Below are 13,257 nucleotides of genomic sequence, written 5' to 3' on the forward strand. Positions count from 1 at the left end.
CTATTTTCCTTTAATCATTGAACCCCTATTTCAGACTGAATAATCTCAGTTGTTATATATTTAAGTTCACTTATTCTTCCTTTTGCCATTTCCAGCCACACCCTTCCTCCTGCTCCCACATCCACAGCCCTTGACCCTGCCCAGGCTCCCCCCAACACAGGCCACCACGAGGGCTTCTGAGACCCTCCCCCGTGGCAAAAGTCTTTGCATGCAACTCATTCCACAGAGAGTAGGAGGGTGTAGGCTAGACCATGGACTGCCAAATAGAGGCCTGGGGTGGGGGGATGTCAGTGTACCTCAGTTTCCTCCTCAACAACAACTGAATTTTTATAGTATCTGAAAACTGACAGGACTTCCCTGGTGGCTCAGATGGTAAAGAATCTGCCTGCAATGCAGGAGACCGGGTTTGATCCCTGGGTTGGCAAGATCCCCTGGAGAAGGGAGTGGCTACCCACTCCATTACTCTTTCCTGGAAAATCCATTGGACAGAGGAGCCTGGTGGTCTACAGTCCATGGGGTTGCAGAGTGTCAGACATGACTGAGTGACTAACACACACCCAGTTAATATTTTATCTGTTACAGTTTTCAACCTCATTATTTCCACTTGGTTTTATGATTTTATTTTTCATTTCAGTACTGGATTTCCTATACATTCCCTCATTAACAAATTTTTCTTAAATCTCTTTGCATATTTATAATAGCTTCTTTGAAGTCTTCGTCTGTATCTGAACTCATTCTGCGTCAGTTTATGGTTTATCTTTTTTTTACCTGAATATTAGTTACACATTTCTATTTCTTTTCATATCCTGTTATTTTTGGTGGAAACGTGACATTGATAATAGTAAGCTGTAGCAACTCTGGATTCTGCTATGTTCTTATAAGAAGTTGCTGGTTTTTTTGTTGGTGGTGGTCTAAAATGCTATTAATTGCCCTGGCACAGATTGCAAATGGTCTTACCCATGGTTTCAGCAGCTAATATGTCTATTTAGTTCTTTTAGTTTCCACTGCTGATTTTTTTTTTAACATGGCCTTCTGAGGATCCCCCCTGCACTTGTGTTGCCCAAGAATTTGGAAAGAATTTATTTTTAACTCTTGTTGTTGTTTAGTTGCTTAGTCATGTCCTCCTCTTTGTGACACCATGCACTGCAGCATGCCAGGCTTCCCTGTCCTTCACCATCTCCCAGAGTTTGCTCAAACTCATGTCCACTGAGTCAGTGATGCCATCCAACCATTTCATTCTTTGTCACTCCCTTCTCCTCTTGCCCTCAGTCTTTCCCAGCATCTGTGTATTTTTCCAATGAGTCGATTCTTCCCATCAGGTGGCTGAAATATTGGAGCTTCAGCTTCAGCACCAGTCCTTCCAATGAATATTCAGGGTTGATTTTCTTTTGGATTTACTGTTTTGATCTCCTTGCTGTTCAACAGACTCTCAAGAGTCTTCTGCAGCATCACAGTTTGAAAGCATCAATTCTTCTGTGCTAAGACTTCTTTATGGTCAAACTCTCACATTCGTATTTAACTCTTAGATCAATATTTTGCAGTTCCCTTGCTCCTGGTATTTTTTTCTTAAATTCCTAAATTTTCTGTCAGCAGCAGGCTCTGTCCTCTGACACATAAGCCAGTAATGTTTCAGCTTTATGCTACCTGCGTTTGGCTGTATCATGTTCCATTTTGTGACTGTATTCTTACATATAACTTTATGTAATGAATACTTTAGTTATTTTTTAGTTATTTTCAATCTTCTAATACTATGAAAAGTAATGATGAAAATATCCTTGAACACATTTCACACATATGTGACTATAATGTAGGCTAAATTCCCAGGAGTGAAAATTCTGGGTAAAGGATATTTGCATTGGGTGTTTTTGTTTAATTTTAGTTTTTAAATATGTGGTAGACTATGCCAAAATAAGTGGTGCTAACAACATTGTAAGACACTGTTTTCTCACATCTTCTTTACTCAAGTACAGTGATCGGGTTTACTGGTTGATTGATATTCCCAGAGAAAACATTACAAAAAATACAGGTAAGAGTAATCTAAATTAATTATTTTACTCATGGGTATAGATTGCCAAATTTATAAAATAAAAACCATTTATCATGTTAAAATTATGCTATCTTGTGTTAATGTCTCCTGGAATATTTGGGACATACATTTTACTAAAAGTTATTTAGTGATTCACCTGATACTCAAATTTAACTGAGCTTCCTGTGTTTTAGCAATTTATTATAGATGAATGGTTCTGATATACATAGCTTATATTATTTAAAGTAGACTCATTTTCTAGAACTTAAAATTTATAGTATTGAGAAATTCAGGTACCAATTAATTTTAATGAAATGGAATAATTAACTTTAAAATATAATGTATTATTTCACTGTTGGCTCTAGTATTAAGTGCTATGTGGTAGCCTAGTTTATATGCTACTGTAAATACCTAAAGGAAAGGAGGAAAATAAAATTCCAGAAGGTGTGAATATTGAGCTAGTGGACTGGGCTAGTAGATCTTCAGGCATGAGATACAGACCCATAGTTTAAAAATGATAAAGGGTATATTCTAATTTGGTAGGTGCAAGAAACAGAAACCATCTTGACCTCACTAAAGGAAAAATACTAAATTTCTTTTTGTCATGAAACCCAAGGACAAAAATGAAGCCAAACTATAGGAAGGAATTAGAAGTAAGAAACAGAGAGCCATCAAGAACCCAGGGAATATTTTCTCCCTCTTTTTCTTATCTATATTTTCTATAGCTCTCTATTTATTTTTCCATTTTGCAGATGAGTTTTCTAAAGCTGATTCACTGCTGTCAAATTTATATTTATATTTCCTAGGGGCCAGCCCAATTCAAAATTCCCAGAAAAGTGTTTTCAACTGCCCTAGAATTGATTGGGCACACTCTTGTGTGCCAGTCAAATGTAGCAGGTGATGAGGAATTGGGGGAATCATACAGGTCAACCCTTCTATGGAAGAAGTTAAAGGATGAACCAAATTATGTGTCCTACAGAGTAAAAGGCAGGGGAGAAGTGATAGTAGGCAGAAAGAATGGAAAAGACTCCATATAAGGAAACATCAAAAATAAAAGATTGAAAAAGAGGCCCCCATGTTATAACAGCTAACTTAGATTATATCACTATTTTTATCCTTCATTCATCTCAATTTTTTCAAGTTAATCTATTGGAAATTTTTGTGATTTTTGTTTCAAATAATTCATCCTGAAAATTCTACTCCATTAAAAGAGGAGCAAGGGAGTACAGTCTAATGATAGATTGTTCTGGTTGCTTGGCCTAATATTGACCTTAGTTTAACAAAGAAGTGAAGATCACTTGTTATTTTCACTTCTCCTATTTACAAACTTTAATTTCATAAATCATTAATTTCTAAGATCACCTATGGAGGAACAAAAGTGATCTGAAATTGTAAGTATTTTAGAGAAAGAGACCAAATAATATCTGCCTATCTTGACACAACTTCTGGATTGAGTAAATAGAGATATATTTGAGCTCATAATGTAATGGGCTTCCCTTGTGGCCCAGCTGGTAAAGAATCCTCCTGCAATGCGAGAGACCTGGGTTTGATCCCTGGATTGGGAAGATCCCCTGGAGAAGGGAAAGGCTGCCCACTCCAGTATTCTGGCCTGTACAGTCCATGGGGTCTCAAAGAGTGACACAACTGAGTGACTTTTACTTCACTTCACTTCATAATGTAATAGAAGAGGATGATATTAGTAATATGCTAGAAATCAGGAAAGAAAATATTCAGGGGGAAGGAGACCATATTTGCCCATTCACTTTCTCCTCAATCATTTGTCATTTGCTGCTATGACATGAATTTAAGCAGTGAAAGTGAAAGTTGCTCAGTCGTGCCTGACTCTGTAATCCCATGGACTGTATGGTCCATGGAATTCTCCAGGCCAGAACACTGGAGTACGTACCCTTTCCCTTCTCCAGGGGATCGCCCCAACCCTGGGATCAAACCCAGGTCTTCCTCATTGCAGGTGGATTCTTTACCAGCTGAGCCACAAGGTGTACATGTAAAATCTTGGAAAGGGTAGTTTATGTAGCATCAATAACAAAGATAGCAAAATAATCTTCTTGGTAGTAGTAGAACCAGCAGGGAGCATTTACTAAATGCTTATATTTACAGCGTGACTCTAAACACTTTATCTATCTTAATTCATTTATTACTCATTAGGTGTTATGTAGGCTTCCCAGGTGGCACTAGTGGTAAAGAACCTGCCTGCTACATGGGATTGATCCCTGGGTCGGGAAGATCCCTTGGAGGAGGAAATGGCAATCCACTTCAGTATTCTTGCCTGGAGAATCCCATGGATAGAGAGGAGCCTGGCAGGCTACAGTCCATTGGGTTGCAAAGAGTTGGACATGACTCAAGTGACTTAGAAGGCAGGCATGTGTTAGGTTCTATTATTAGCTCCATTTTTGAATGATTTAACAGGCCTATGGATCTATATGGCAATTTGGTGATAACTGGAAAATGGGGAAGACAGTAAAAAGTAAAAAGAGTCTCTCCATTTATACTTCACAGTTTGTTCCGTTTTTTCACCTTGAAATAAGGTATATTTTACATTCAGTAAAATATACCCTTTTTAGTGCCTAGCTCTATGCTGTTGCTGCTGCTAAGTCACTTCAGTCATGCCAGACTCTGTGCGACCCCATTGACGGCAGCCCACCAGGATCCCCCGTCCCTGGGATTCTCCAGGCAAGAACACTGGAGTGGGTTGCCATTTCCTTCTCCAATGCATGAAAGTGAAAAGTGAACATGAAGTCGCTCAGTCTTGTCTGACTCTTAGAGACCCAATGGACTACAGCCCACCAGGCTCCTCCATCCGTGGGATTTTCCAGCTCTATAAATTTTCACAATTGGGTAATCACAAATCAAGATTTAGAACTATTCCATCATCCAATAAGATTATCCCACCAGTAGTCAACTCTTGTCTCCTGGGCCCTGGGAAGCACAGATCTGTTCTCTGTTCCTATCGTTTTGTTTATTCCAGAGCATATATGGAATCATTGAATATGTAGCCTTTTGAGCCTGGCTACTTTCACTTAGCATAATTCATTTGAGATTTATCTGTTATAGTTTCTTTCATTTTTTTACTGGCTATTATTCCACTGTATAGATGTACCTTAGTTTATTTTTTTGCAGGGCATTTGGAATTTTTTCAGTTTTTGGCAATTATGAATAAAGCTACTATAGGCATTCTCATATAGATTCTTGTGTGAATACAAATTTTTGTTGCATTTGGCTATTACCAGATAGTAGGATTACTGTGTTATATGATAAGTTTAACTTTATAGGAAATTATCAAACTATTTTGAAAAGTAGTTATATTATTTTTTACTTTCACCATCTGGTTATCGGATCCATGCCAGGACTTAGTATATATAAGTGTATTTGAACACATGTATAAATATGTGTCGGAGAAGGCAATGGCACCCCACTCCAGTACTCTTGCCTGGAAAATCCCATGGACGGAGGAGCCTGATAGGCTGCGGTCCACGGGGTCGCTAAGAGTCAGACACAAGTGAGCGACTTCACTTTCACTTTTCACTTTCATGCATTGGAGAAGGAAATGGCAACCCATTCCAGTGCTCTTGCCTGGAGAATCCCAGGGACATGGGAGCCCAATGGGCTGCCGTCAATGGGGTCACACAGAGTCAGACATGACTGAAGTAACTTAGCAGTAGCAGCATTCATATATGTGCATGCACGCTCAGTCACTTCAGTTGTGTCTGACTCTTTGCAACACTGTAGACTCTAGTCTACCAGGCTCCTCTCCATGGGATTTTCCTGCAAGAATACTGAGTGGGTTGCCATGCTCTCCTCCAGGGGATCTTCCCCACCCAGGGATCTAACTCGAGTTTCTGCATCTCCTGCATTGCCGGCAGATTCTTTACCACTGAGTCACCAGGAAAACCCATACATATGTGTATATTGATATAGTATGTATATATATTTATATATTTTTTAAATACATATCAATGCATATGTATTTTGCTTTAGCCATTCTAATAGGTGTATAGTGATATTCAATTATGTATTTAATTTTCATGTGCCAAATAACTGATGAATTGAACATATTTTGGGGGGCTTATTTGCCATTTGGTGAGTTAACTATTCAAATTTTTTCAAGTTCTTTGTATGTTCTGATATAACTCTTTTATCAGATATACAGTTTACAAATATTTTCTCTCAGGCTTGTATTTTTAATCTCTTAAGAATGTTCTTTGTAGATCAGAGATTTAATTTTGATGAAGTCTAACTTATCAGTTTTTTTTTCCTATGGATTTTACTTTTGGCATCATAGCTAAGAAATCTTTGCCTGCCCCACATAAAAGCTCTCCTAGAAGTTTATGGTTCTAGGTTTTGTATTTAGGCCTATGACTGAATTTAAGTTAATTTTTGCACATTATATGGACTGAGATAAAAATGGGGGAAATATGGATATCCATTAACTCCTATACCCTTGTCATAAAAGCTATTTTGTTTCCATTGATTTGCTATTTCTGAACTCTCTATCCTTTACCAATACCACACTTAATTACTTTAGCTTCGTAAATAATAAGCTTATGAAAGTGAAAGTGAAGTTGCTCAGTCATGTCCGACTCTTTGTGACCCCATGGACTGTAGCCTACTATGATCCTCTGTCCATGGGATTTTCCAGTCAAGATTACTGGAGTGGGTTGCCATTTCCTTCTCCAGAGGATCTTCCTGACCCAGGGATCGAACCCGAGTCTACCCACATTGTAGGCAGACGCTTTACTGTCTGAGCTACCAGGGAACTAATAATAAGCTTACAGTGAGTAATATTATACCTTCAATGTTTTTCAATCTTTTCCTTTTGTTCTTTTAGTTCTTTTATCTCTCCATTGTAAATTTTACCATCAACTTGTTTAGTTCTGCAAACAATTCTGCAAAAAAAATTTTTTAATCAGAATTGCATTGAATTTATAGATTTGTTAGGGAGAATTGACATCTTAACAATATTCAACCTTCCAATCCATGGACTCAGTATATCTCTCCATTTATTTATATCTCCACTGATTTATTTCATCAGGGTTTTGTGGTTTTCAGTATAGAACTAGCGCGTATACTTTTTAAAAATTTATATATAAGTATCTAAGTATTTCATGGGTTTGGTATTACTTCAAATGGTTATTTTTAATATCTTAATATTCAATTGTTATTCGTTGGATAGTTGAAAAAGCAAGAGAGTTCCAGATAAACGTCTATTTCTGCTTTATTGACTATGCCAAATCCTTTGATTATGTGTATCACAACAAACTGTGGCAAATTCTTAAGGAGATGGGAATACCAGACCACCTGACCTGCCTCTTGAGAAATCTGTATGCAGGTCAGGGAGCAACAGTTAGAACTGGACATGGAACAACACACTGGTTCCAAATCAAGGAACCAGTCAAGGCTGTATATTGTCACCCTGCTTATTTAACTTCTATGCAGAGTACATCATGAGAAACACTGGGCTGGCTGAAGCACAAGCTGGAATCAAGATTGCTGGGAGAAATATCAATAACCTCAGATATGCAGATGACACCACCCTTATGGTAGAAAGTGAAAAACTAAAGAGCCTCTTAATAGCCAGGACATGGAAGCAGATGCCCATCAGCAGACGAATGGATGAGGAAGCTGTGGTACATATACACCATGGAATATTACTCAGCCATTAAAAAGAATTCATTTGAATCAGTTCTAATGAGATGGGTGAAACTGGAGCCCATTATACAGAGCGAAGTAAGCCAGAAAGATAAAGACCATTACAGTATACTAACACATATATATGGACTTTAGAAAGATGGTAACGATAACCCTATATGCAAAACAGAAAAAGAGACTCAGATATATAGAACAGACTTGTGGACTCTGGGAGAAGGTGAGGGTGGGATGTTTCAAGAGAACAGCATTGAAACATGTATATTATCTAGGGTGAAACAGATCACCAGCCCAGGTTGGGTGCATGAGACAAGTGCTCGGGCATGGTGCACTGGGAAGACCCAGAGGGATCGGGTGGAGAGGGAGGTGGGAGGGGGGACTGGGATGGGGAATACATGTAAATCCATGGCTAATTCATTTCAATGTATAACAAAAACTACTGTAATGATGTAAAGTAATTAGCCTCCAACTAATAAAAATAAATGGAAAAAAAAATAGTGAAAGAAGAGAGTGAAAAAGTTGGCTTAAAACTCAACATTCAGAAAACTAAGATCATGGCATCCAGTCCCATCACTTCATGGCAAATAGATGGGGAAACAATGGAAACAGTGACTGACTATTTTCTGGGGGGGCTCCAAAATCACTGCAGATTGTTACTGCAGCCATGAAATTAAAAGCCACTTGTTCCTTGGAAGAAAAGTTATAACCAACCTAGACAGCATATTAAAAAGCAGAGACATTACTTTGCCAACAAATGTCCATCTAGTCACAGCTATGGTTTTTCCAGTAGTCATGTATGGATGTGAGAGTTGGACTATAAAGAAAGCTGAGTGCCGAAGAATTGATGCTTTTGAACTGTGGTGCTGGAGAAGACCTTGAGAGTCCCTTGGATTGCAAGGAGATCCAACCAGTCCATCCTAAAGGAAATCAGTCGTGAATATTCACTGGAAGGACTGATGCTGAAGCTGAAACTCCAATACTGTGGCCACCTGATTTGAAGAACTTACTCATTGAAAAGACCCTGATACTGGGAAAGATTGAAGACTAGAGGAGAAGGGGATGACAGAGGATGAGATGGTTGGGTGGCATTACCAACTCAATGGACATGAGTTTGAGTAAACTCTGGGAGTTGGTGATGGACAGGGAAGCCTGTCATGCTGCAGTCCATGGGGTCACAAAGAGTTGGCCACGACTGAGCAATTGAACTGATTGATAATATATAAATATACAAATGATTTTTGTAATGTGACCTTATATTTTGCAACTTTGCTAAATTTACTTATTAATTCAAGTAGCCTTTTGTATGGGGCTTCCCAGGTGGTGCTAGTGGTAAAGAGCCCACCTGCCAATGCAGGAGACAAGAGACACTGGTTCAATCCCTGAATTGGGAAGATCTCCTGGAGGAGGGCACGGGAACCCACTCCAGTATTCTTGCCTGGAGAATCCCATGGACAGAAGATCCTGATGGTCCATAGTGTTGCAAAAATGAGACACAACTGAAGTGACTTAGCACACATGCACAGCCTTTTATACTCTTTGGGATTTTCTACATGGATAATCATCCATCTAGAAATAGAGGTAACTTCATTTCTTCCATTCTAATATGTATTCATTTTATTTATTTACATATTTATTTTCTTATGTACTTCTTTATTTTTGCCTCATTGTACTGATGGGAACTCCAGTACAATGTTAAGTAGGAATGGTGAGAGAGGATATCCCTGCCTTGTTTCCAACTTTGGGAGAGAATATTAACCTTTCCTCATTAGGTTAAGATGTTGTTATCTGTAGGTATTTTGTAGATGCCCTTTATTAGGCTAAGGAAGTTCCCTTCTATTCCTAATTTGCTGAGTTCATGAATTGGTGTTGAATTTTGTTAAATGCTCTTTCTGCATCTTTGGAGGTGATTATAAGGATTTTTTTCTTTCATCTCTTGATATGAAGGATTCCATTGACTTATGTTGAATTCTGTACCAGCCTTGAAATACTAAGATAAACAACTCTTAGTTATGATGCATTATCCTTTTTGTGTGTTACTGGACTCATTTGACTGGTGGGTTCTTGGAATTATCAGTCTGGAGTTTTATTTTCTTGTAATATTTTTATTTTGTTTTGGTATCTGGTAATGCTTTTTCACATGAGTTGCTCAGCTGTTTAGGATGCTGGGGCTGATGAACACTGGGGGCGGTGCTCAGCCTTAAGTTGAAAACCAAGGGTGCACAGGACTTTGGGAGAAGTCAAGGAAACCCAGCGCAGGTGATACCAGCCTTGAGTTCTTACTGAGCTTTAGGAACTTTAGAATCTTCATCGCCTTGGGGAAACTTGCATAAGTCCGACAGGATCCTGTTGGCTCTTGAACCCCAGATATGGAAGCCAGAACACATGGGCTCAGACACCAAATCTCCAATCCTCTGTTCCCGATGACTTCAAGAATGTTTTTCACCAGAAAGCTGGTGACCTTACCGGAAAACCCAAGCTCTTGGTGAGTAGGAAAACTCGCCAAGGTGCACATGGTTTCCCAGCCACATACTTCTTTCGTTTCAAAGGTATTTTCACTTGGATTTCTGAATTGAAATGTTGTCTACTAAGGAGTTTCAGGAGGGCTTGTGTAAGAGACTGGTAACATTGCAGTCCTCTAGACAAAAGAACTTATCTAGATCGTTTTTATCATAGTTGAATCTGTCTTCTAGGAAGCTTTTACTAGAAACTTGTTTCCATTTCTTGATTTTCTTTTTAATAATTATCTTTCGGTCTGAAGTACAGAGGTAAAAAAAAAAGAAAGAAAGAAACATTTTTATCCAGAAACCTGCAGAAAGATGGGCTTCTAAGTTTTATGGTAGCCTCTTTGTTGGACAGTGTTTATGAGTAAGGAGTAATTTTATTGTTTCTGGGCTTGATAGCAGTTCTGGGACCAGCAAGGAACTCTTTGTCCATATTACTCCCTGGTAGGATTTGGCTCTGCTTACCGGGTGGGGTCGTCTCCAGGACTTTAAGGGTAAAATATTACTGATTCCTACAGAAGACATTTGGCAGATGCTGGCAAGGGTGTTAGGAGAAATTTTACCCTGCCTTGAAACATTCTGTTAAATAAAGGAGTTTGGGGGGTCATTAATTGTACAGTTGCTAGAATGAAAATGATTTATGTGGTGATATTGGGACTGAGTTCTTGGTTTTGGGGTCTTCTTTTCAAGTGGGTGAGTTCAAATGAAAAAACAATGAGTCTCATTCTAGAAAATACAGTATAGTGTTTTGCACAGAAGCTTCTTTGAAAGGGAGTTCTGGTTTAATTGCCAAAATGAAACACAGGAGGGCGCTGCCCAGAATCTCACAGGTGTTTGATTTGCTTGTTGTGATTTTTTAAATCCTGACTGGTAAGTATCTGGTCAGAAAGTAGATTTGCAGGCTTTCTAAAAAGGGAAATATATAAATAAATATGAGTTGAGAAGACTTCCCCCCTATATTATGTAGGAATTTTTATATGAAAGTGGAAGTCACTCAGTTGTGTCTGACTCTTTGTGACCCCATGGACTGTAGCCTGCCAGGCTCCTCTGTCTGTGGAATTCTCCAGGCAGGAATACTGGAGTTGGTTGCTGTTCCCTTCTCCGGGGGATCTTCCCAGTCCAGAGATTGAACCCAGGTCTCTCCCATTGCCAGCAGATTCTTTACCATCTGAGCTACCATGGAAGCCCATTAAATGTTTGGGATTCACCACCAGTGGAGATTTCTGGGTGTGGAGTTTTCTTTGTGTGAAGATTCTAACTACAAATTCAATTCCTTAATAGATATGGAACTACTCAAAGTTTCTATGTATTCTGAAGTGAGTTTCAGCAGTTTGTATCTTTTAAGAAAGTTGTTCATTTCATCTAAGTTGTTGAATTTATAACATAAAAGTTTTTATGATGTTCTCTAATTAACCATGAAGAGTCTGTAGTGATGTGCCATATTTCATCTCTAATATGAGTAATTTGCATCTTTTTTTCCTTCTTGATTAGTCTGGTATAAATTCATCAATTTTATTGATCCTTTCAAAGAAGCATCTTTAGACTTCATTGATTATGGCTATTGTTTTTCTATTCTTCATTTCATTGATTTTACTCTCTATATCATCCTTCTACTTCCTTTAGGTTTTATTTGTTGTTTTTTTCCATAGTTTCTTAAGTTGGGAATCTTTACATCAGGGGTTGATAAACTAGTTTCCAGGCCACATCTGGTCTGCTGCCTGCTTTGTAAATTAGCTTTATTGGAAAACAGCCATGCTCATTTATTTATGTTTTCTATAGCTGCTTGTGCGCTACCATGGCAGAGTTGAAGTGTTGAGACAGAGACCATATGGCCCACAAAGACCTAAATATTTACTCTTTGACACTTTATAAGGCTGTTACTACTGCTTCAGATAACTGATTTGAGATCTTTCTTTTTTAATATAAATATTTTACTACTATATATTTCTCTTCAGTACTGCTTTATCTGCATCTCATAAATTTTTATATGTCGTGTTTTCATTTTCTTTCAAAATATTTTCTAATTCCCCATGTCACTTTCCCTTTGACATGTGTTATTTAGAAATCTGTTGTACAATGTCCATATATCTGGGAATGTTCCAAATATCTTTCTGTTACTGATTCTTCTAGATTGACTCTATCATACTCTGTGAATATATTTTGTATGATCATTTGGTGAATCTTCCTTGTGCACTTGGAAAAAAAAGTACTTTGCTGGAGAGTTCTATTAAAGTTGATTGGATCAGTTGGTTGATAGTGTTATTCAGCTTTTCTATATTCTCACTGATTTTGTCAGTTACTTAAAGAGGAGTGTTGAAGGAACCAGCTACAGTTGTGTGGATTTATTTCTCCTTTCAATTTTATTAGCTTTTTTTTTGCCCAACCAGAGATTGAACTCAACTGGTGCCCTCAGCAGTGAAAGAGTCCTATCCACTGGACAACCAGGGAACTTCTGATATGCTAAATATTTTAATTAACCACGGTTCGCTTTCAAAAAGTATTACACAACTTCACTTGTATTGCAATTTGCTTCTTACCAAGTTACAACAGCTCTCAAGAAAAATTATAATCTAAACTATTTTTCTCTGGGTTCATTACTCTGTTGATAAGATCACTTCATATTCTGTCCTTATTTTATCATCAAAATGTTTATAGTAAAACATATATAAGTGCAATCAAAATGATAGGGAAATAAAAGGTAATTGTTGTTAGTAATGTTCATATGGGTCTTCCCTGGTGGCTCAGATGGTAAAGAATCTGCCTGTAATGCAGGAGATCCAGGTTCGAATAGTCTTAAATGTCACCAACATGATGTACAAAAAAACTAATTGCTTGCCTTTTGTTTTCAGATATTGCAACTGTAGAAGAATGGTTAGTAAGAATCACTTTACAATATGGATTAAATATTTATACCACTGAAGGAACACTACTGGATACTGTTAGAGGTAAATGCCAGTAGGTAAAAGTAAAGCAAAAGTTTTATTATTCTTTCAACAAATTTTGTAAACTATAATATGCTATACTCTGTGCTAAGTGCTAGAGATAGTTAAGAGATAATCATGACTC

General features: G+C 37.9%; 1 protein-coding gene and 1 long non-coding RNA gene across 4 annotated transcripts in view; one reads left to right on the plus strand and one right to left on the minus strand.

The window, feature by feature from the left end:
* Positions 1–13,257, minus strand: part of LOC139038709 (uncharacterized) — a 448,893-nt gene that overhangs the window by 415,292 nt on the left and 20,344 nt on the right. The gene's annotated exons all lie outside the window — the stretch shown is intronic.
* CATSPERB (cation channel sperm associated auxiliary subunit beta) overlaps positions 1–13,257 on the plus strand; it is a 120,183-nt gene that overhangs the window by 12,206 nt on the left and 94,720 nt on the right. For 2 of the 3 annotated variants that reach the window (XM_020875990.2, XM_020875992.2), the window contains exons 4-5: positions 1,966–2,026; positions 13,041–13,136. In XM_020875990.2, coding sequence (XP_020731649.2) covers positions 1,966–2,026; positions 13,041–13,136 — 157 coding nt within the window. The remainder of the gene's footprint in view (positions 1–1,965; positions 2,027–13,040; positions 13,137–13,257) is intronic. The other variant, XM_070477946.1, reaches the window with a different exon arrangement.

The sequence above is a fragment of the Odocoileus virginianus genome, chromosome 16 (genome assembly GCF_023699985.2).
Source record: "Odocoileus virginianus isolate 20LAN1187 ecotype Illinois chromosome 16, Ovbor_1.2, whole genome shotgun sequence".
In the NCBI taxonomy this organism is placed as follows: Eukaryota; Metazoa; Chordata; class Mammalia; order Artiodactyla; family Cervidae; genus Odocoileus; species Odocoileus virginianus.